The 24,591-nt window shown below is 40.7% G+C and overlaps 1 protein-coding gene and 1 non-coding gene across 3 annotated transcripts in view; one reads left to right on the top strand and one right to left on the bottom strand.

The window, feature by feature from the left end:
- KIAA0825 (KIAA0825 ortholog) overlaps positions 1–12,237 on the top strand; it is a 425,985-nt gene extending 413,748 nt beyond the window's left edge. For both annotated transcript variants that reach the window (XM_055133965.1, XM_055133956.1), the window contains one exon: positions 11,271–12,237. In XM_055133965.1, coding sequence (XP_054989940.1) covers positions 11,271–11,385 — 115 coding nt within the window. In that variant the 3' untranslated portion in view covers positions 11,386–12,237. The remainder of the gene's footprint in view (positions 1–11,270) is intronic.
- Positions 12,238–24,230: 11,993 nt separating this feature from the next.
- LOC129400889 (U1 spliceosomal RNA) lies at positions 24,231–24,391 on the bottom strand. The gene has a single exon (XR_008627953.1). It is a non-coding gene; the product is annotated as a U1 spliceosomal RNA (small nuclear RNA).
- Positions 24,392–24,591: the final 200 nt, after the last annotated feature.

Below are 24,591 nucleotides of genomic sequence, written 5' to 3'. Positions count from 1 at the left end.
CAGTGGGTAGGGTGCTTATCTTGCACACAGCCCATTGGGGCTTGATACCCTGCACCACATACAGTGCTCCAAACTCCACCCACCAGTAGTGATTCCTGAGAGCAGACAAGAGTGTAGCCTGAGCACCAGCTGGAGTGGTCAAAAAAAAAAAAAAAAAACTAAATTAAGTGTTTTATTATATTGTATTAAATGCTTTTAATTTTCTTATTTACACAGGTCAAAATCATATAGTAACACAAATTGGTCCTTACTGATTTATTTTCTCATCATTCTATTTGCCATTTCTTAAAGCTTTATTGTAATAAGTAATATAAACTACATTTGTTATGTGCCGAAGGGGGCAGATTGGGACTGGGAGGAAACTGGGAATATTGGTGGTGGGAAGAGCACACTGGTGGCGTTGGAACACTAAATGCTTGAAACAACTGATAATGGACAACTTAGTAAATCAGTGTTTTAAATAAAAATTAACTTTAAAAATGGTAAATAAAATGTCCTTAGGTTCCTAAACATTTAGGGTTTTGTAACTTTTGGTCTGGGGGCCGCACCCAACAGTGCTCAGAGCCTATTCCTGGCGCTGTGCTCAATGATCACTCCTGGAGGGTTCAAAGGATCCTATGGGGGGCCAGGGATAGACCCTGGGTTGAAGATGTGCAAGGCAAGTTCCCACCCTGCTCTACCATCCTCTCCGCCTACCCACACCCCTATTTATTATAAAATAGCAGGGCGCATAAACTCAAAAACACTGTAAGAAAAAAGAACATACCTTTGCTCACAGTTACCAAGTGTCTATAGAAAGAGATATGGTGGGGGCCTGCAGCATACCAGACTACTAGACAGAAAACAGCACACCTCTGAACTTTCTGACTCTGAGTATGTCAACTATGCAAAAATTAAATAACATTGCAGGAAGCAAAAAGTAAAGATCAAAAAACAACAACAAAGTAGATCTATTGGAGTAAGTGAGTTTATATTCAGAAAAGCAAAAGATGACAGGCTATGGGAATTGGAAGCCATTACAAGAGGCAAAGAATGTGCCCAAACTTTCTGGGATGGCCCTTCTCAAATCTACCCATCTCTACTCATCTCAATACTCTAATAACATGTCTACTGGCTCACTCTTCAAGCCCTTGAATTAGTACTTCCTTTCTCTCCCCTCACATCTAAGTAAGTTTCAATGAAACGATCTTTCTCTGGGGCTGGAGAGATAGTCCAGCAGGTAGCCTGCTTGCCTTGCATGCAGCCGACTTGGGTTTGGTCCCTGCACACTATATGGTCCCCGAGCCCCTCCGGGAGTGGTCCCTGAGCATTCTTACATAGGGATTGCCTTGCACATCTTCAACCCAGGGTCTATCCCTGGCCTCCCATAGGGTCCTTTGAACCCTCCAGGAATGATCATTGAGCACAGTTAGCACAGCAGAAGTAAGCCCTGTACACAGATCAGGAGTAAGCCCTGAGCACCACCATGTGTGGCCCCTAAACAAAACAAAAAAGATCTTGTTTCACCCCCCCCCCCAAAAAAAGTCACTAAAGTTTAGAGAGATCATACAGTATGTAAGGTGCTTGCATTACATGCAGCCAACCTGGGTACGATTTCCAGAACCACACATGGTTCCCTCAGAACACTAAGCACAGAGCCTGGAGTAAGACCTGAGAACGGGTGTGACTGAAAACAAAACAAAGTCTCCAGACAGACAGTCCGGGCAGTGTTGACACAAAAGGGACAAGATAGGTCTTCCCTGCTTGGCCAGAGAACCTGAAGACCCAGGGAGGATGAATTTGGAGGCAGTTAGCAGCACCTGGACCAAGATAATGATGGTCATCCCAGAGTATCAAAAAGCTAGAGCCAGCAGAGAAAAAGAATGGAAGCTGACTCCAGTGGCCTGACTGAGGGGTGGGGGGTAGGGGCGAGAATAGCAGGGCCGCAGTGTGTGAAGCACTGTCCTCAAGTACTGATTCAACCCTTCCCCATCAAAGAGACAAAGCAGCTCTCTCCACCTCCTGGAGTCATGGTCCTGGAGTCCCCTGTTTAAAGGAGAAAGTGGAAAGACCTGGAGCTCCCGCAACTCTGGGTGTGAGAATAGCAGTCCCAAATGGTGGCCCTGAGTTCAAGATTCAGAAAAGAACCACTGGCAAAGAATGTGAACAAGAACTAAGTTTCTGCTGCCGAGGGGGCAAGGAAACATAAGGGTGATGTTAGCACAACTTTCCCAAGTTGTCAGAGGGGCCAGAGATACAGTACAGCAGGGAAGGTGCTTGCCTGGCACTCTGCAGACCGGGTTCAATCCCCAGCTACACATACAGCCAGTCCCTCAGCCTACCGGGAGTGATCCCTGAGCCCAGAGCCAGGAATAAGCCCTAAGCACTACTGGGTGTGTGTGTAGGGGCACCGCACTGGGCACAGGGCAACAGTGCTCTATTTCTCCCACTGCCAGAGTTCGGTAGTCTCCAGCTGCTTCCCCCACCCTGGGGAGGTTGATGGCGATGATGGGGCAGGCGAAGGAAGGAGCGAGACCAGGCTGGTTGGTCTCAGTTGCAGTTTATTCCATTCCCATCTCCATTCTCCTCTGATTCTCCTCCTGCTTCTTCCTCCCCTATGCTACTTCATTCTCCTTCTCACTCTGGATCCGGATCTCGATCTAGCTTCTCCAGATCTGGCCCTGGGACTGGCCCCAGCCCACTCTTACAGCCTAATTAAATCCCCAAGCATGAGGGGTTGGGGCTTACACATAGGTGTGGTCACAATCAATAGGGGTAAAGTTCTTTCCCTCAGGGGATGCTTCTTCTAGGACAGATACTCTTTCAGCAGGACACCCACCCAAGAGTGGAATCCCATGGGTGTGTTTCTCCTCTCCTTGTCCAACTAAAATATAAGTATTCATAATATTAATCATTTTGTATGGATATAGCAAGAGATGCATTAAGCTTATAGAATTGCTCTCCTGGGGTCATCTCGATCTCAGACTACAGTGCTTAGGCCAGATTAGTCTTTCCTATCCCTAGCAGGGTCCTGGTCTTGTCATTGCTTTTGGATCATGACATGACATGTCCATGACCAAGCTCTTAACATATAGTTAAGCATTAGGCGCTTTGGCCAGGCCCATCTCGATGCCAGGGTAGCACATAACTCACCACTTGCCCTGGGTCCGTCCCGTCCCTTGTCGGGACCCTGTTTTTGGGGGTGCTAGGAAGTAAGGACAGCTGAGGCTTAAGTCAAGAAAGCAGATGCCCAGGAGTGAATAATATTCGAAGCCAATGAAATCCCACGTTACCAAAGCATATTAACAACTGTCTTTCTTTGTCCATACAAAAAGGACATTGCTTTAAAGTAAACTATTCAAAAGACATAAGGAGAGGAGCAAGGCAATATTAACTTACGATACAAGTTCACTGTCCTAGAAGGTCTGACCTTACAAATTAACAGAGTCTGATTAGGGGAAAGGCTGATTAACTAGTTGGGGAAGAGAGTATAGAGGTGATTACGGAATGGGAGTGACTCGGGAGCACCTTGATGGGCGTGACTGATATACCTAAGCTCCTAGTGGCAAGGGGCACAGGAGATACCAATGTAGTCTAGAATTGTTTAGAGATTATTACCAGATATGCCCAAACTCTTTGTGGTAAGGGAGGAAGGACAAACCAATGATATCCTACAGGTGTGGCTCAAGAACAACAAAAAAGTCATCTTAAAATATCTTTTAGGGACTGGAGTGATAGCACAGTGGGTTTGGCATTTGCCTGGCATGCGGCCAACCTGGGTTCGATACCCAGCATCCCTATGGTCCCCCGAGCACCACCAGAGTAATTCCTGAATGCAGAGCCAGGAGTATCCCCTGTGCATTGCCAGGTGTGACACAAAAAATAAATTAAAATAAAATAAAATATTTTTAAAAGGTTTTATTTATTTAAGCACTAAGTTTTATTTATTTATGTATTTATGTATTGGATTTTGGGCCATACCTGGTTATGCTCAGGGGCCATATCTTAAGTATTTTTTGTTTTTGGGTCACACCCAGTGATGCTCAGGGGTTACTGCTGACGGGGGTTGGGGGACCATATGTGTTGACAGGAATTAATCCTGGGTTGACCAAGTGTAAGACAATCACCCTACCCACTATACTCTCACTCTGGCCCCTGTACCCTTGGTAGTAACCAGTGTCAGAAGTTTGATATGAAAATAACTTATCTCATTTATTAGACTTTTTGCTTTTGTATTATTTGTTTGAGGGAGTACCTAGTGCTGTGTGTACCCATCTCTGTGTTTGGGGTCCCTCCTGGTGGTGCTTGGAGGCCCAGGAACTGGACCCAGACCTTTCTGCATACCAAGCGTGAGCTCAGCTCATTGAGCCTTTTCTCCCTGGTTATCTTTTCCTTTACAAAGCTTTTTAATTGACTTTACTCCCTATTTATGTTTACTCTCATTTTCCTTGCTGTTGGGATTGAGTCCCTAATGCTAATATCATGGAACAATTCACTTATATTAATTTTAAATTTTTTAAATTTGGTTTTGGCACCACACCCAGCTGTGCTCAGGGCTTAACTCCTGGATTTATGCCCTGGTGAGACCCTGGGATCATCTGTGGGGCTGGAGGTGGAACCTGAGTGACTGTGTGCTAGCCACGCAGGCAAGCACCTTAACCTTTGCTTTATCTCTCTGATCTTATACTGACTTTAATCCATTTTGAATTTATTTCCTATATGAATTTAAAGAATAGTCCAGCACCCTTTGATATTATATGATTTGTTGTTGTTTTTGGTTCCCACTGGCGATGCTCAGGTGTTACTCCAGACTCTGCCCTCAGAAATCACTCCTGGTAGTACTCAAGGCACTATATGGAGTGCCAGGGATCGCACTTGGGTTGGCCACGTGCAAGACAAGGGACTTATCTGCTGTACTGTGTCTCTGGCCCCTTAGTTCTTCTTTTTATTGATACAGCATGATCACCACAATATGGTATTACATTAACATCTATTAGAACTGTCTTTGTGTGCCTCAAATAAAACCCATTTGGTGATGACATTTGATTTGGGGGGCATGGTACACCTGGTGATGCTTCTGGTGATTGTGATCAGGGGACCGTATGGAATGCTGGAAATTGAACCAGGATTGTCTGTGTGCAAGGCAAGTGCCCTACACACTGTATGGTCTCTCAAGCCCTATATTTGATCTTTTTTATTTTGGAGAGGGCCACACCCAGTGATGCTCAGGGCTTACTCCTGGCTCTGCACTCAGAGATCTCTCCTGGCAGGTTTTGCAGGACTGTTTGAGGTGCCAGGAATTGAATCTGGGTCAGCTGCATGCAAGGTAAACACGTATCCACTGTTCTATTGCTCTGGACCCATATATCTGATCTTTTTAATGCATTGTCAAGAATTTATTGAGAATTTTTACATTTGTGTTTATCAAGGATATTAGTTTGTAGTTTTATTTTTTGCATGTAATATCTTTGACTGATTTTAGTATCAGTATAATGTTAATCTCAAAATGTGTGTAGTATTCCTTCCAGCTTTTTGAGTCTTATGAGGATGCACCTGGGATCATCTTAGAAGATTTGGTCAAATTTTTCAGAAAAGCCTTCTGATCCAGGACTTTTTATCTATTTTTGATTCTGTTTTAATAGTTACATTGATATAAAGTACTTATTTCTTTTCTTTTCTTTTTGCCACACTGGGAGGTGCTCAGGGCTGACTCCTGTTTGGGGGTGGTATGAAATGCCTGGGATGGAACCCAGATCAGCAGTATATAAGTGCTTTACCTGCTCTACGGCAGAGTCTCCTGCCCCCAAGCCTGGCTGTCTTCATCTGGGGCCCCTTGGAGGGGGGCAGGTTGAGTTTCCCTCCCTGCCCTGAGCAGAGCCCCGGGCAGCCAAAGACCTCCAGAACCTAGAAACAGTCATGCTCAAGGCCACTCTCCACATGCTCTGAAGAGACTCACACCTGAAGAAAACAGCAGAGGAACCCAGGTGTGGGGGACTCGGGTCTGAGATCTCCGAGCCTTCTTGGATCGGGACTGGGTCCACTTCACCCAGATCCCCCATTTACCAGTAGCTAGGCAGTCACACCCACAAACTGCCCTCCTCCCTCCCTCACACACTGTGTAATCTCATCAATGGCCAAGATCCAGAGACTATAAAACAAAGCTCCTGGAAGCACGACTTCCTATTGTCTAGTTCTCCCTCTTGGAGAACCCAGCAAGCTACCAAGAGTATCCTGCCAGCATGGCAGAGCTTAGCAAGCTCCCCATGGCGTATTCTATATGCCAAAAACAATAACAGTGATGGGTCTCATTCCCCTGACCTGAAAAAGCCTCCAACACAGCACCGTTGGGAAAAATAAGTAGAGAGGCTGCTAAAATCTCAGGGCTAGAACAAATTGAAATGTTACTGGCACCTGCTCAAGCAAATTGATGAACAACAGGATAACAGTGCCAGTGATTTTACATGATCTTTAAAGGATTTTAATAGGTTCTTAGTAGGAAGTTTAGTACTGTGGGGAAGGGGGATGGGTCAGGGAAGGGAACACTTTGATAATGATAGAGAGAAGTGGTCACTTTGGACAAAAACTAGGTGCTGAAAGGAAGTAAACTGATATACAGATATCTGTCCATAACAGCATTGCAAACCACAGTGCCTAAAAGACTGGAGAAAGGAAAAAGGAAAAAGTACCTGCATAGAGGAAGATTGAGGCAGGAGGGAAACAGGGAATATTGGTGGAGGGAAGTGGTCACTAGTGAAGGGATTGGTGTTGTACATCTGCAACCCAATCAGGAATAACTTTGTAATTCACAGTGATTCAACGATTTTTTTAATCGTCATGAGATTTTAAGCAGAAATTTAGAAAATTGCTATGCCTGGGCAGAGCGATGGCACAGTGGGTAGGGCGTTTGCCTTGCACGTGGCCAACCCAGGTTTGATTCTTCTGTCCCTCTTGGAGAGCTGGCAAGCTACCGAGAGTATCACCCACATGGCAGAGCCTGGCAAGCTACCCGTGGCATATACGATATTCCAAAGACAGTAACAGGTCTCACAATGGAGACGTTACTGGTGCCCACTCGAGCAAATCAATGAACAATGGGGTGACAGTGACAGCCATTCTCACTGGTGTGAGTTGGTATCTCACTGCCATCTTGATTTGGATTTCCCGCTCACCATGCTTTCTTAAAGACCTAGTCCTTCTTATTTTTAACACTGACATAATTTGTTTTTTGAAAGATGAAATTCTTTCTTCCTATTTCTTCTTCCGTGTCCCTTTCCTTTTTTCTGGTTTACAAAGCTGTTCATAATATATTTTTGGGCATTCAATATTTGAACTTCAAGGCCACCACCAATGTCACCTCCACCCAAGTTCTCTTGCTCTACCTAACCCACCTCCTTAGCAAACTCTATCATGATTATTACAATTATTGTTGTTATTATTATTATTATTATTATTATTATTATTATGTGTGTGTGATTTTGAAGCCACACCTGGCAGATCTCAGGGCTTACTCCAGACACTTGGGGTGAGTTTGGACTGTTTTTTGTTTTGTTTTGCTTTGTTTTTTCAGAGTGTGAAGGTGGGAGATTTAGAAATACTTGAAAATACTTGGTTGCCTAGTCAGGAAAAACAAAAACTATAATCACTCCATTAACCATTTTTAGGAAAATTAGAGTACATTGGTTTGAACATTTTTTGATTTTTAAAGAGACATGCTCTACTACAGGAATTAAATATTTTATAGGAAACTAGGGATTGACCCTTTAAACAGATTGGTAGGGCATTTGCCTTACACATGACTGACCTAGGTTCAATTTCATGCGTCTTACATGGTCCCCCCGAGCCCTCAGGAAATGATCCCTCAGCTTAGAGCCAAGAGTAAGGCCTGAGCACTGCAGGGTGTACTGCCCCTCCCCACCGAAAGGAAAGATTTGCCACTCAATGGTGTTCAGCAAATTTATAAATTGTTTTTTTCTTCCAGTCTTTTTCTTTTTCTTTTTTAATAGAATTGACTCAATTTTGCTGTATTAATAAAACATAAAATGAGGATAGCGTTACATATTTCTTGTCTTAAGAATTTTTAGACATGATGGACTGAGAAGTAGTTCAATGAGCAGGAGGGCTGGGTTCAAGGCCCTGTACCACATGGTGCCCTGAGCCAACAAGCCATGACCCTTGAGCATCACTGTGTATAGACACTTCCCCAAAAATAGAACCCAGTAACCTAATCTATGGAAGTGAGATATAATAATGATTGTGGTAAATAAAATGTGTATTTTCAATTCCTAATGCTTTTACTTAAATAAAGTAAAATTATTAGGGATGTGTAGCAGTTTTTCTCCCATCATTGTCATAATTTCTTAGTCTCTCACAAAATGATTTATTCCTAAAAGGCACAGAGAAAATATAAGATGGTTGTGGTAGGTAAATAACTATGCCTAATATCATTAATTAGTAACAGCTTAATCATACTGTGAGGAATCTATTGTCATGAAGCTTCAGAAATTCTCATCTTGGATTCTATTATGTATACAATTCATTTAAATTACATTAATTATACAGATTTTTAATGAAGCAAAGATTGTGCTTTCAGTTTTCACAAGTGGAGACAGTGATCAAAATATTTATATGCACATTACATATTTTGTTCTGTTGATATTCATGAAATAATTCATTTAAATAAGACAATATTAGTACCTTTTACATGGAAGAAAAAATGAAAAATTTAATTTTTATGTTTTGATTTCTTTAGGATTTCTTTTTTTTGCAATAATTTTAGATAGTTCTTTATATATCTAGCTCAAATACAGCAAGCAAAATATTTAAACTGCTTTGAATGGTAATTAATGATAACTATTAAATGGTTTTCAAACTATGATTTAATTTGTAAGCATAAAAGCATAGAGTCTTAAGATTAATGCCTTGAGTTTAATCCAAATATATTTGGGTAAATGACATTTAGCATTCTGTGCTTTAGCTTACTCCTGTAGAATGGGAATAACATTTTACATATGCTATTTAGAGTGATATGTCAAGTATATAAAACAATGCCCAACATATACTTAGTGCTACCTAAATCATTTTTTGTTAAATATTTTCTGCTTAGAAAATAATGGTGCCCAAATTCACCTACATAAAATGGGTTTTGTAATGGAACTTTAGCCGTAGTACAGTGGGTAAGGTACTTGCTTGCACAGGGCCGAAACTAGTTTAATCCCCAGCACCACATATGATCCCCCAAATTCTGCCAGAATTTATTCCTTCACATATGTTATCCCTTAACAGAAAACCAAAGTAAGCTGTAGGCACAGCTGGGTGTGGCCCCCAAACCAAATAATACTAAAATGGATTGTGATCGTTTTTATCTTTAAATACCATGAAAGCAGTACGAGGTGATATTTTGGCATAAATTAGAAATCCCAAAATTCTGATTTTAGAAAAATTACCCCCTACTGACTTTAAACAGTGTAGTGGTGGGATATCTTTCACTATTAAAATCTATAGAACCGGGGCTGGAGTGATAGCAGAGCGGGTAGGGTGTTTGCCTTGCATGCGGCCAACCCGGGTTCAATTCCTAGCATCCCATATGGTCCCCTGAGCATCGCCAGGGGTAACTCCTGAGTGCAGAGCCAGGAGTGACCCCTGTGCATCGCTAGGTGTGACCCAAAAAGAAAAAAAAATCTACAGAACCAATGACATAACTCTGACATCCAGAAATAGAAGTGTTTATTTCCAGCCAAAGTTTGGGCTATGAGATGAGAGAATTCCAAGCAGAGGATGAAGAAAAGATATAAATTAAAGAACATTTAATCTGTTAGATTATACTCCCCCTTTCTTTCCCTCTACCCTTTTCTCACCTCCCAAAGCACTCTGAGCCCAGCAACCCCACAGGGGTTCCAGGGATCCACCTATATTCCACAGGTACTTCCTAATAAAATTTCGGAATGGGAAAAGAATTGTATTAGGAAGCACCTAAGGAACATGTAATGCCCTTGCTTTCCTTTGACTATTCAAACTGAGAAAAATCCCACTCCATTCTGAGTGTGCTTTCCTGGTGTTTGTGGTAGGTGACTTCCAGAAGCCATCAATAGACCAGCTGCTTCTTTGTTAGAAACCCAGAGATACTTCTATCAACTGAATGTCTTTTGAGATGTATCAACCTTAGTTTTAAAATCTTTATATGACAGCAGATCATGGTGGATGGTAAAATAAGAATTAGTGGGGGTTGGGGGTAGAATCTATGCAGAAAATTCCTTGTTGGGAGTTTTGTGTTACATGCCCTGGCAGTCCTGGGAAGGTTGAATATATGAGAGGGAAAGAGAAAGAAGGATTAACTATGTCCAGATTATTGTGATAAGTACTTTGCAATATTATCTATATTCTAACATTTAGTTTTATCCCTCAATTAGTACAAATGCAGATTTTAATTTCTCTTTTCCACTTACCCAGCCTCCAAACACATATTTTTAAAGCAAATACTCTCTAGAAAGTTGTAGTACTTTGCTGAATTTTTTCCAAAAGCAGTTTAACTTGGTTACTTCAAACTTGATATTATTTCTTGGGAAAGGATAACCTACCTCTGTATCACAGTATCACTGGCATCCCCTTGCTCATCGATTTGCTCGAGGGGGCACCAGTAACGTCTCTGTTGTGAGACTTGTTGTTACTGTTTTTGGCATATCGAATACGCCATGGGTAGCTTGCCAGGCTCTTCTGTGCAGGCGGAATACTCTTGGTAGCTTGCCGGGCTCTCCGAGATGGGTGGAGGATTTGAACTCGGGTCAGCTGTGTGCAAGGAAAACGTCCTACCTGCTGTGCTATTGCTCCAGTCCCACCTGCCTCTAAGGTATATTTTATTTAGCGTAGTGGTCCTTTTACTCCCCAAGTCTTTCTGAAAAGCTTAAAAAAATTGATACGTTGATCAGTGAGGTAAAAATGTTATGAAAAAATACCTTCTAATTACTGATCATAGATTTTGTTTCTTTGCATATATACCTTGATAAGCCATATACAATTTGAAAATCTAGAAATGTAGTAACTTTATTTCAAACAATACTTAAAAACCTCTAACCTGAAGTGCTGCACTCTTCTTTTCCTCTCTCATTCTACAGACTGTCTCTGTAGAGGTGAATTGTGTTGAATTGTGTTGCCAAAAGGCAATCAGGAAAAGAATGAACAAAGCAAAACAAATATCTCAGTAAACCAGTGACTAGATATATTCAAACCTTGAGTAACTGAATGATGACTATAGTTTGGAAACTACAAAAATACTAAGATGTGATTTTTTATTTTAGGTGGGAATTGAAGGACGAAAGACTAGAAGAGAAAGAAAAAGAAATGCTGGAACATTTAAAACAAATTTGCACCATCCAAAACTCTTCTGCTTCAGATAACACAGAGACACAGTAATATGCAGAAAACAGTAACAGATTTATTTTAGGAAATAATCGCATGTAATGGAGTAAGATTTTTACTACATTCAGAATGAATCTCAGATGTGCTGTGAAGCTTGAAGCCAATGACTGAGTAATCTCTGAACTGAAAAGGAATTTAAAGCACATAAAGAAAAAATAGCTAAATACTTTTAACCTTAAAAATAATTTCAAATGTTTTTCTTTCCTTAATCTTTGTCTTCATATGATATAACTGCTGCCATCTCGTGTTCTCTTTGAATTATTTTTTCCCTCTCAGTCTTGAAAGTCTCAAAGTCTTTCCGATTTTCTCATCTAGTCTTGAAGTATCTATGACAACAGACAAAATGTTTGAAAAATATTTTCTCCAGGGATTTTAAAAATACAACACTTAGATGTTATGTTGGATAGAATCATATATTCCCTGGAGGGTCATTTGAAAAAAATTTAATTTTGAAACAACTATTGCCAGTCATTGCCATAAAAAATATTCCAATGAATGACTAGTTATATCTCTATTAAGAGATTTTTTATATCAAATTCAAACTTATATGCTCTTGTACATGCTCTCTTATCTGCTTTCTATGCTTTCAGATCCTGTGTCCAATGTCTTCATGTTGACCAACTGTTTACCATCTTCTTGGTTCAAGTCACAACTTTGCCATTTTTTCCCAACCAGAAACCATATGTCTCAGAGCTCATGTTAACAATTCCAACAATTTCTAGTCCACAAATTCCTGTCCATAATTTCTTTTACTTCTTTTATTTCCATTAAGTTAATAGACATGCATACTAAGACACGGAGCATGTTCTAGTATGTTCTATGCACAATAAAGTTATATTTACTCTATCTTTCTGTCGATGCCTTGCATTAGGTTATAAAGGCCTTGAAGGCCTTGTAGTATAAAGTTTACCTTATAGCAGTAATCTCCCAAAAGCCTTCTACAGAGATTCATCTACGGGCAGTTAAGCAGTAGTTTTCAAATGGTGGCAAAAAAGAAGATATTAAAGACACTAAAGACTACTGAAAATCTACATTGGATTTTGGAGAAGCTTTATATCATGAACTATTTTAGACCCTGCGGCCTCAAATAATGGTTTTGTTGTTATCACATGACAACTATCCCTACATTTTATAGATTATGGAAAATATCTATAGACTGTATGATTTTCAAAGGAAAAGACTAGTGCATTTTTCAAAAAGTAGAAACTTAAGAGAACACCTTAGAAAATATCTTATGTTATTTCTTAAAATAAAAGCATATTCTTGGTCACGTAGCTATATCCTTGCCGAGTAGCAATTTTTATTTTTATTTTTAAAAAATGTGCTTTAGTTATCCAGTATAATTTTTAAAATGGGTGTTTTAATAAATGTATGGATTTTCTAAAATTTCTCTGAATATTATTTTTTATAACATAAGGAACTGGGCTGGAAGGATAGTGTAGTGTTAGGGTGCTTGCATGCCTTGCTGAGCAGAGTTTGATCCCTGACACCCTATATGGTTCCCTGAGCCCTTCCAGGAGTGATCCCTGAACACAGAGTTAAGAATAATCCCTGACCACTGCCAGCTGTGTATATATAAATAAATACATATACATACATATATATATTTGAACCATCATAAGAATAAATAAATATATGTATATGGAACAATCATGAGAATTGAACTTTCCACCTAACCTTATCTATTAAAAATCACTATAACAACATAAAAATGAGTTTGCTTAATTTTTTCAATTATAGTCTGCTCATGGAATCTGCATAACTATGTTTTTAATAGACCAAACACTAGAGAAGATAGTGCCAAGAAAACAAAAATGGGAGCAATTTGAGAGTATACCTACAATAGTAAAAAAGAAAACACATCATATGAAATTAAATAAAAATAACTTTCATGGAGTACAGTTGAGAAAACTCATTAAAGAATCCAAATGCCATGTGCAGTAGATTCTCTTCTGTTGAGCATAGAGTTGAGCTGATTTCAAACCTGGAGAGTGCAGCTGTATGGGAAAGGGATGGATGAAAGATTAGAACTTAGTCCTGGGAAAAAAGGATAGAAGATCTGAAAAAACCAGTACTCCAGTATTAAAATCACTCTTATGAAATTTAAGCTTGGGATAATATTTAAAGCAGGCATGATATGAGTGCTCTCAGTAGCCCTGCAAACCAGCAGAGAGCCTTGAGCCCTCGCAGAACAGGAATCACCCTGAGGGCAGATTCTACCATCTTAATATGAGGGTGGGTGGAATAGTGGAATGAAAGAAATCAACCTTCACCAGTCAGAATAAACCAACCAACACTTCACCCAGCACCCCAGCTATCAGATTGTAAGCAATGGAATGAAAGACTACATAAGGATAAGCAGCCTCCTGTCTAGATGATGTTTTCCTGCTGTGCTCATATTTATCCGAGATCTGGTCAACCTTAGGGTGGGACTCAGGTTACTTTGAGCCTGGTAGTGCGGAGTGCCAGGCACCAGCAAACTCAAATATATTAATTCTAGGGCTGCTTCATGCTACTCCTGCTATTGAGTGCTCATGATCATGAACTTCAGTTACAGTCCCAGCCTGATGAGCACCTGGACACCACAACCATTATGAGATATCTGAAATTGTGTTCTCCGGAACATAGCACTGACCTGCCTGATCTAGGGATATGCTGACACATCAAGGCAAATGGCAGTTTTAAAAGCATGCATACTTCTACCAGATAAAACAAAGTTATAATTTAGGAAGAAATACTGATAGGCATTATATATTGATTGAGAGATTAACACATCAAGAGCACTTAATTGTATCAACATATACAGAACAAAGGTTTAAAGACCTGAGGAGACACATTAATAGTAGCAACACAACAGTGGCAGAAGACTTTCATAGTAGTATGATGCTAATCTCATTGCCGCGCATGTCACCCAGGTAGGAAATCAATAAGAAAACAACAGCCCTAATAAAAATCCAAAGAATTGAGATTAATAGACATGTACAGAGCTCTTTACTCCCACCACCCCCCCCATGCCACACACACAAAAGCCAAATACACAATTGTTTTCACTGTATCTGCAGCATTTTCAAGGATAGACTAAATGCTAAGACACAAAACAAGTGGTCACTTATCCAAAACAAGTAATGAAAAAAAAAGGACATCTCTGTTCATTCTACAATGCTAGAAAGGTAGAAACCAAGCAGAAAGAGAAATCCTGGAAATACTCAAACACTGATGAGATTAAACACATACTACTGAACTACCAGTGGGTCTAAAGGAATAAGACAAGGAAATTGTTGGATAAGACAACAAATTCTTGTAAATGACAAAGAATGGAGATACAAGCTACCTGAACATATGGGGCACAGCAAAAGCAATACTAAGAGGCATGTTTATAACTATATAATTTCACCATGAAACAAAAAATGGTTGAGCTATACAAAAATGACATAATTTCACATCTTACAAAACTAGTAAGGGGGCTGGAGTGATAGAACAGCAGGTAGGGCATTTACCTTGCATGCGGCTGACTCAGCTTCGATTCCCAGCATCCATATGGTCCCCTGAGCACTGCCAGGAGTAATTTCTGAGTGCACGAGCCAAGAGTAACCCCTGTCCATCACCAGTGTGACCCAAAAAGCAAAAAAAAAAAAAAAAAAGAAAAGAAAAAATAAAGCCAAAGTAGAAGGAATGAAAATAAAATTAGAACAGAAGCCAGCAATATAGAAATAGAAAAATAATTCAAAAGATAATGAAACCAAGAGTGGTGTCTTTGTAAGAATAAATAATATTGACACTTAGATAATATTAACACTTAGATAAACTCACAAAGAGATGCGCCACTTAAAAAATTGGGGTGGGGTGAGGAGAGGACGGGGTGGGGTTGGTGGGAGGGATTGTGGGACCATTGGTGGTGGAAAATGGGCACTGGTGGAGGGATGGGCACTCGACCATTGTGTGACTGAAATGCAAGCACGAAAGTTTGTAAGTCTGTAACTGTACCTCACAGTGATTCACGAATAAAATTTAAAAAATATTTCTAAAATAAAATTGAAAGGAGAGAGAACAAAAGGGAATGCCCTGCCTCAGGCAGGGCAGGGTGGCGGGGGGTGGGGTGGGGTGGGGGTGATGGGAGCGATACTGGGAACATTGGTGGAGGAGAATGGGCACTGGTGGAGGGATGGGTAAGTGATCATTGTATGACTGAAATGCAAACACAAAAGTTCATAAGTTTGTAACTGTACCTCACCGTGATTCACTAATAAAACTTTTTTAAAAAATAAAAAAAATGATCAGAAAATAAAGGGGACATGTAACAATAGAAAGCACAAGATATTAAAGATCATAAAAGATTACCACAAAAATAAACTAGGTAATTAAGTAACATTTTCACAAAAGCCCAAGCATGTGTTTAACCAATGTTTCTATTGATAAGTGTCCTTATAAAGAATCTGATATATAAGTATGCGTATGCATATGTCATACATTCAACAGTATTTTCTGCAATTATAAAGGATGAAATCATGCCATTTGGAACAAAATTGCATGAAAATTAAGCTAATTAGATCACATTAAATAGTAGCAAAAGACAATTACTAGATGTTTCAGTCATGGAATATAAATAACTAATGCAACATAACTGTGAAGACACACAAAAAATTAATTTCCAGACTCAATGAAATTAAGGCAGCTACATAAGTGAAAGGTGGATGGTTGAAAGGAATGGATTAAGGGTGTTTTTGCTGTTTGAATTGCACTGAAACTGCAAGGGTAGCCACGGTGAGTCTTGCATACATACAGAGGTATTTATCTATACCTGTGAAGTTACATAATGTTGTAAACTAATGAAAAATGTAGAAACAAAAGTCACTTTGGCACAGCAAAAATTATATTTAGAACAGAAAAAAGACAACCTACTGAATGGGAGAAGATATTTATACATCACTCATCTGACAAAGGATTAATAAGAATACATACACCACTTTCCCCAGAGTTTTAATTTTGTTTGGTTTTGGATCCCTTCACAGGAAATGCTCAGGGTCTTCTCCCTATGTATTTCTCAGGGGTTTCTCCCAACAGTGATCAGAGAACCGTGTAGTACCAGGGAGCAAACCCAGATCACCTGTATACAAAGCAAATTCACCAGCCTTTTGAACTATTTCCTGAGAGTTGGTCTAGTATTACTAGACCAAAAACAAAGAAAGAAGACAACCAAGAAATTTTCTAAGAGAAACTAACTGACTCATGATCGTTAATTACCAAATAAATTCAAGTTGAAGCCACAAGGTACTGCATTACATGTGTGAAAATTATTTATATCAGAAGGAACCATGACAAGTGCTCAAGAAATTGTGGTGAAAAAAAGAACCCTATTGAGAATACATATTGGTACAATCATTTTGGAACACAGTATAGAAGTTCCTAAAAACATTAAAGAGAGACCCTCACATTCTCCAGGAATCCTACTGTGGGAATCTACCTAAAGAACAGAAAAACATTAACATAAGAATTGCTGCTGTCTCAATATTGATTTCAGCAGATTTTTAATATCAGCTAACATATGAAAGGAATCAAAGGGCTCACTGACAGATAATTGTATAAAAAATATGTGATAAATTCTAAAGAGAAATGCTTCTCAAGTAGCACTGTAGCACTGTCTTCCCATCGGTGGCCTCTGGCCACTCCCCCACCCAGGCCATGGGGCGGAGGAAGGAGAAAACAAGGGCCAAGCCGGTTGATTGATCAGTTGCCGTTTATTCCATTCTCCCCATGCACCAGTCTCTCTGAGCCCCCCATTCTAGTTTCACACTGCCCCTCATTCCCATCTCCTCCTGTCTCTCCCACTCATCACTCTGCCCTAGACTCTCTCTCTCTCCATGTGTCTGCTCCTGTATTATTCTTCTACATTCTTCTGTCTGTTCCTCTTGCTAGTCTCTCCGCACTCCATCTTGCTGCCCTTCTCTCTCTCTCTCATCTCTCTCCAACCCCCCAGCACTGGGGCTAAACACTACACCCAGTCTGGTAGCAAAATCAACATAAGAAAGCCCTTCCTAACCGCCCATCAGGCTCAAGGGTGGAAACACCACCTAGAGGTATTCCTCTTCTCCATAATCCAATAACTTAATTAACATCTTAATTAATATCTAAATTCTACTTCTTAATATTAGTTATTTTGTATGGACACAGTAGAAGATAGATTGAGCTTGTAGGGTGGCTGTCCTGGGAACATCTCGCCAGAGATTCAGACTACAGTGCTCAGGCCGGATTAATCTTTCGTAACCCTAGCAGGGTCCAAATCTAGTTATTACTTTTTGGATCATGACAGAATTTGTCCATTACCATGCTCTTAACTTATAGTTAAGTATTATGGCACTTTGATCAAACCCATTTCGATGCCAGGGTAGCACATAGCTCACAACTTGCTCTGGGTCCACCCAGTCCCTTGTCGGGACCCTAATTTTGGGGTGCTAGGAAGTAAGGGCAACTGAGGCTTAAGTTGAGAGAACAGATGTCCCAGAGGTAAATATCATTCAGAGTCAATTAACTCCCAAGTTACAAAAGCATAGCATTAGCTGTCTTCTTGTGTCCATACAAAAAGGTCATTGCTCTGAATTAACTTATGCCAAGGAGTTAGGAGAAGAGAAAAACAATATCTATAAGTCAATAGAGCACAAAGAAAGACGTTACAAATAAACACAGAGGAATGGGAGCACTGTGATAGGAGTAACCCAATAAACCTAAGCTCCCTGTGGCAAGGCAGAAAGGACAAATCAATGTTATCCTACACAGAATAACTGGATGAAGAAACATAATGTATAAAAGAGAGTGTTCCTAGATCACCAGTGACCCCAGAGCTTAGAGAGTATAAGGACAGAGAAGGAAGGAAATCAAAGGGAAAGGAAGAGAAAAGTAAGTAATGAGGAGCAGAGTTGGGGGTTTTGGTTATACTGAGGATGTGGGCGAGTTGTATAGCCAAACCACAGACTCAGCAACACTAAAACCATGAAATCTAAGCTGTAACCACTGAACTCAATGATGTTCCTGTCCAGTTTGCAGGCAGGGTAGAAGGTGGAGTATGAGAACACTGCATTGGTGGAGGGAAGTTGACACTGGTGGTGTGATTGGTGTTGAAATATTGTATGCCTAAATCTCAACTAACATGGGCTGGAGAAATAGCACAGCGGGTAGGGCGTTTGCCTTGCACACGGCCAACCCGGGTTCGATTCCCAGCATCCCATATGGTCCCCTGAGCATCACCAGGGGTAAATCCTGAGTGCAGAGCCAGGAGTCACCCCTGAGCATGTGACCCAAAAAGCAAAAAAAAAAAAAAAAAAAAAAAAAACTCAACTAACAATAATTTTGAAAATCATGGTTCTTTAATGAAGTTAAAAAAATTAATTCTCACCCCTTCCCCCCAATGAAATGGTGTGTGTTTTATTTGAAAAATAAAAAACCAACCTTAGGATAAATGAGAGTTATAGAACAGTATGAGGTCAGTTATAGAAAATAGTTCCTACACATCTGAATTGTATTTAGCTAGGATCCAATGGTCACTGGCATAGATAAGTGCCTTAGATACTTTACCTCAGGCAATAAAAATTTACAAGCTTGAATTAGTTATTTTGAAGCCAAATAGATAATTAAATCTGAGGAAAAATTTCCTTTGTGCAAGTGTCTGGTGCTGTGCCAGAAAGTTTTAAGAATAAGAACAGGAGTGGAGTTGATGGGTCATTTCGGTTGAACTGCTCCCTTGAGGCCTTGGTGGGCCTAGTCGTGCATACAAAGGGTCGGAGTCATTCTGACAGCTGCCAGCTAGAGTGTGTTTGCTGTCTGCAGAAGCAAGTGAAAAAGCTTTCAAACTTCCAGAGAGAAGTGCTTTCTAAGGTGAACTCTTATTCAAAGAAACCCAACATGTAAAATAGATATCAAGATTGAGCATATATATATATATACATATATATATATATGCTCCTAAAACATTCCTAAAGCTGCTCCACTGCACTTAGAAAATCATTGAGAAAAATCTATAACCTCCCAAAGGAATTACAGACTCCCCAAACAGTCAGAATGGAGAATATGTTTTATATTAGCTTTGATGAAGTCTATGCAGTAAATAGAAGAATGAGTTAAGTGTAGTAAACTGGGAGAGATTTCAAAAAATCTGTTCAGATTCTTCCTTGTATATCTTTGTTTTCAAAGATAAGGATTATATTTTTCTCCAACTATAAGGAAGGTATGTTTCACATGAGGGTTTATGACCTTCACTTGGGAGAAGGGTGGGAGTGGGTGGGGGGAACAGAGTGATCTTTGGTCTAGTGTTTTATCAACTTCCTCCAGCTTAAAATGTCCAAAAGACCAAAATGCTGTGCTTTATGATCTCATGCTTCAAAATAACTTTTCATCTAAGTTAAATTTCAGGTTAATTTAAGTCAAGGTCAAATATTCTTGTAATGCATCTTTATTATTGCTTTAATATCTGTAAAATTCATAATGATCATTGCACTATTCTTTAAGCTTTCTGTACTCTTATGAATTTTTTTTGCAATAGGCATATATAGCTCATGAACTTACATATATACATATATGTATATATACATGTATATCTGTATATACACCACGGGTAGCTTGCCAGGCTCTGCTGTGAGGGCAGGGACTCTTGGTAGCTTGCCAGGCTCTCCAAGAGGGATGGTGGCTTTTCGTGCAGCCTCCAACTGACCTTATAGGTATACCCATGGTTCATACCATATTTGAAGCCCATCAAATATGGTGCAAAAATTATGGAAAATGGGTATTAAGTATTTTTTTTTTTTTTGCTTTTTTGGGTCACACCCAGCGATGCTCAAGGGTTACTCCTGGCTTTGCACTCAGGAATTACTCCTGGCGGTGCTTGGGGGACCATATGGGATGCCGGGGATCGAACCCGGGTCGGCCGCGTGCAAGGCAAACGCCCTACCCGTTGTGCTATCGCTCCGGCCCTTAAGTATTTTTTTTCTTTTGGGTCACACCTGGCGATGCATAGGGGTTACTCCTGCCTCATGCACTCAGAAATTACTCCTGGAAGTGCTCAGGGGACCATATGGGATGTTGGGAATTGGATCCGGGCCAGCTGCATGCAAGGCAAACACAGCCCTGCTCATTGTACTATTGCTCCAGCAAAGAGTCTCTCGCCCGAGCGCCTGGCTGTCTTCCCCAGGGGCTCCTCGGAGGGGTTGGGCTCCAGCTTCCCTCCCCACCAGGAGCAGAGCTCCTGTGGCTGAAGATCTCTGGAGCCTAGCCACAGCCATACTCAAGGCCCCTCTCTACATGTTTGGATGAGCCTCACACATGAAGGTACCGGCAGAGGAACCCAGGTGTGTGGGACCCAGGGCTGAGACCTCCAAGCCTGCTCGGATTGGGACTGGGCCTTTTCTGCCCAGATTTTCCATTTTCCAGTAGCTAGGCAGTCGCACCCAGGGACTGCCCCCGACGCCATATAATTCCACCAACGGCCAACATCTAGAGACTATAAAATCAAGCTCCAGGAAGTGCGTGGCCACAAAGCAGCTGCATGACATCCTATAGCCTAGTTCTTTCTCTGGGAGAACCTGGCAAGCTACGAGAGTTTCCCACACGGGAGAGCTTTGCAAATTCTCCATGGTGTATTCATATGCCAAATCCAGTAAGAATTCTGGTTCTCATTCCCCTGACCCTGAAAGAGCCTCCAATGTGGTATCGTTGGGAAGGAAGAGTAAAGAAAGGCTTCTAACATCTCAGGGCTAGGACGAATGGAGACATTACTGAAACCACTTGAGAAATTTGACGATCAACAGACAGGGTATTAAGTGTTCTATGCTGTGTCTGGAAAGCAGCCTGGAGCATGGCAATGGACAGTTCCACAGCAAAATTGACCACATCATATTCAATTGAAGGTTTCACCTGGACGGTGTCGCTATTGTCCCAAAATTCCAAACGGGATCAGACCACTGTCTCTTTCATGCAAAATTCTACTTCACAGAGCAGGGAGAAAGGACTTCAAAGTTTAAGTTTAAGAAGAGAACTCCCAGAATGACCACCACTGGGAGCTCTTGGGCACTATTTTGGCAACGTGGGAAGATGCCATCATTGACAAAAATGAGGAATATGATCGACTGGTTCAGCACCTCCATGACTGCATGAACAATGCCGAGTGGGAAAGCCACAAACAGATGCCTGTCTTCGGAAACTCTCAAGCTCATTCGCCAACGTGGTTTGGCACGAGCCTCAGGCAATCACAAGCTAATGCCCAAACTTGCAAAGCTGTGCAGAGAAGCAATAAAGGGAGACCTCAAAAAGAGAAGAGCAGCAGTGTTGGCCAGTGCAGCAGAAGCCAGTAAAAGTATTTGCAACGCTCGCCTGTCCTTTGCCAGCTACAAGAGCAAGATGACTGCCCTCTGACATCCTGATGGATCTATCACATCTTCCAGAAGGGCAATAGAGAGGATTATTCATGACTTCTACTTGGATCTCTTTGATAGCCATGTCCACCTGCCCACATACCAAATTCCGAAGAATGAATATGTCGTTCCCAATGTTCTCCCTTCTGAAATCTGACACACCATTTTGTCGGTAAAGATGCGTACAAAATCCAGTCCAGAGAAGGTCAGACCCGAACACCTGAAGAATCTGCCACCAGTACTCGTTGATACACTGGCTTGGCTCTTCACATGCTACCTGTCCAAATGCAAGGTTCCGTCCCAATGGAAAACCAGCAGGACTGTTCCGTTGTACAAGAAGGGAGATATCCACAACATCGGCAACTATCGCCCAATCTGCCTGTTGTCCATCGTCTACAAATTGTTCACTCGAGTCATCCTGAGTAGAATAGGCAAAACACTAGACGAAGGACAACCGTGCAAGCAAGCCAGGTTCTGAAAAGGATTCAGCACGATTGACCATATCCACACAGTGACCAAGCTCATTGAGGTTTCACGAGAGTTCAAGATGCCACTCTATCTAACGTTCATCGATTTAAAGAAGGCCTTTCATTCTGTTGAGACTGAAGCAGTAATCGAAGCCCTAGCCAAATAAGGTGTTCAAATTCAGTACATCAGGATCCTCCACAATCTATATTACGGATTCACCACCAGGATCTCACCATTCTACAAGAAAGTAATCATTGATGTAAAGATAGGGGTTAGGCAGGGTGATACCATTTCACCAAAACTCTTCAGTGCCACCCTGGAGAACGTCATGTGATGACTGGAATGGGAAGGAATGGGAGTGAAGATAGATGGTTGGCAACTACACCACCTCCACTTTGCTGATGACATCATTCTAATAATACCAAACATTAGTCAAGTGGCACAATGGTGGCACCATGAGTGTGGGAAGGTCAGACTGCAGCTGAATCTCACCAAGACAATGTTCATGAAAAATGAACTAGTCCCTGATGTTCCATTTGCTCTCAATGGAACAAACATCTCTGAATGCCGCAGCTATGCGTATTGACCAGGTAGCTGGGTCAAGAAGTCAACATGAGGAACGACTTGGCGCCAGAACTGTGCAGGAAAAAGAGAGCAGCATGGAACACCTTCAAGAGTGTCAAAGAAGTTGTTAAGAGGACAAAGAACCTCCAGCTCCGGGCACATTTTTCATATTCCTGGAGCGAGCAGATACCATTGGGCTACACTGCCATGCAACAGGGATGAATGGAGATTTTACTGACACCTGCTTGAGCAAATTGAAAATCAATGGGATGACAAATGATACAAGTGATATTGATTGTTAATAATAATTTCTGAAAAATGATAAAAAAATGTTCTCTTAAAGTGTGTTAAGGTTGTATCTCACCATGAAGCCATTAAACTCTTGTCATAAGGGATTACTAAAATGTTGTTATAGATTAAGCTTTACACGTTATATTTTGTTAATCATGATCGGTTGACTTCTACTTTACATCCCATCCAAAGTGGTGTGCTACTTCTGGTTTATCAGTGATGTAGATTTTGAGATGTCACACAGCCACAAATGCAGTCCTGTGAGCTTTTGGATTTTTATTGTAAAACTCAAGATAGGAGATCACCAGACACTTTAAATAAACCAATAATTTTAAAGAAAATGGTCATGATAAATGGAGTAACCAAATTACAGAATGATAGTGCAAAAAATAGAAGAAAGCTCCCTGAAGATAATGCAGACATAAAAGAACACCATTACAAGAAAAACATGCAATATGAAAATAAACATTTCTTAAAAATTAAAAGTATGGTATGAGAATCACATTTAATTTTTCTTGTAAATTTAGAATCTGAAAATTATTAAATAATGTAGTGAAAACTTATTTACTACTGTATTTCTAAATTCTTCCTAATCCCAAACCACTATCATTGCTATTCAGAATAAATACAATAGGCTCCTGAGTGGTCTGCCTACTTCTATACTGATTCATTACAATCAACTCTTTGAGAAACATAGGGATGTTATAAAATCATAATGTATTTATTCTCTAATCAAAGGTCTCCAATAATTCCTTATTAAATTTTGTCTTTAATTATATCATCGTGAGATACACTGTTACAAATTTAATGATTGGGTTTCAGTCATACAATGTTCCAACTCCCATTCCTTCATCAGTGTATATTTCCCACCACCAATGTCCCTAGTTTTCTTCCTTCAACTCCCTCCAGCCCCATATGTCAGGCACTTTTCTTCTTTCTCTTGTTCTCTTTCTCTTTCCTTTTGTGCATTTTGTTTGCAATACAGGAACTGAAAGGTTAGTGATTCTATTTTAATCAGAGTAATATGTTAACAACAGCCCACCAAATCTAGTCTCCATCTTAACCTCTTATGCTATTCTTGTTTGCTCTTTTCCCTGTAGCTCAGCAGTCTCTTGAGGCCACTTAGAATATTTCAAGTACATATCAAACTTCACAAATTATGTAATCAAGTTTCCCACATTTGGGGAAATCGCAGAGACCAGCACATTCCAAGTGCAATGGATGAACCTCGCCCTGGGAAAACCACCTGCGTGATCATGGTATCTCCCTTGCCAGGAAACTTGGGCTGGAGCGATAGCACAGCAGGTAGGGCATTTGCCTTGCATGTGGCCAACCCAGGTTAGATTCTTCCGTCCCTCTTGGAGAGCCCGACAAGCTACCAAGAGTATCCCGCCCACCCTCACTGCAGAGCTTGGCAATCTCCCCGTGGCTTATTCAATATGCCAAAAACAGTAACAACAAGTCTCTTAATGGATAAGTTACT

This window comes from Sorex araneus, chromosome 1 (assembly GCF_027595985.1).
Source record: "Sorex araneus isolate mSorAra2 chromosome 1, mSorAra2.pri, whole genome shotgun sequence".
In the NCBI taxonomy this organism is placed as follows: Eukaryota; Metazoa; Chordata; class Mammalia; order Eulipotyphla; family Soricidae; genus Sorex; species Sorex araneus.
Note: the sequence above shows the minus strand (reverse complement) of the source record. Positions and strands in the feature narration are given on the sequence as shown.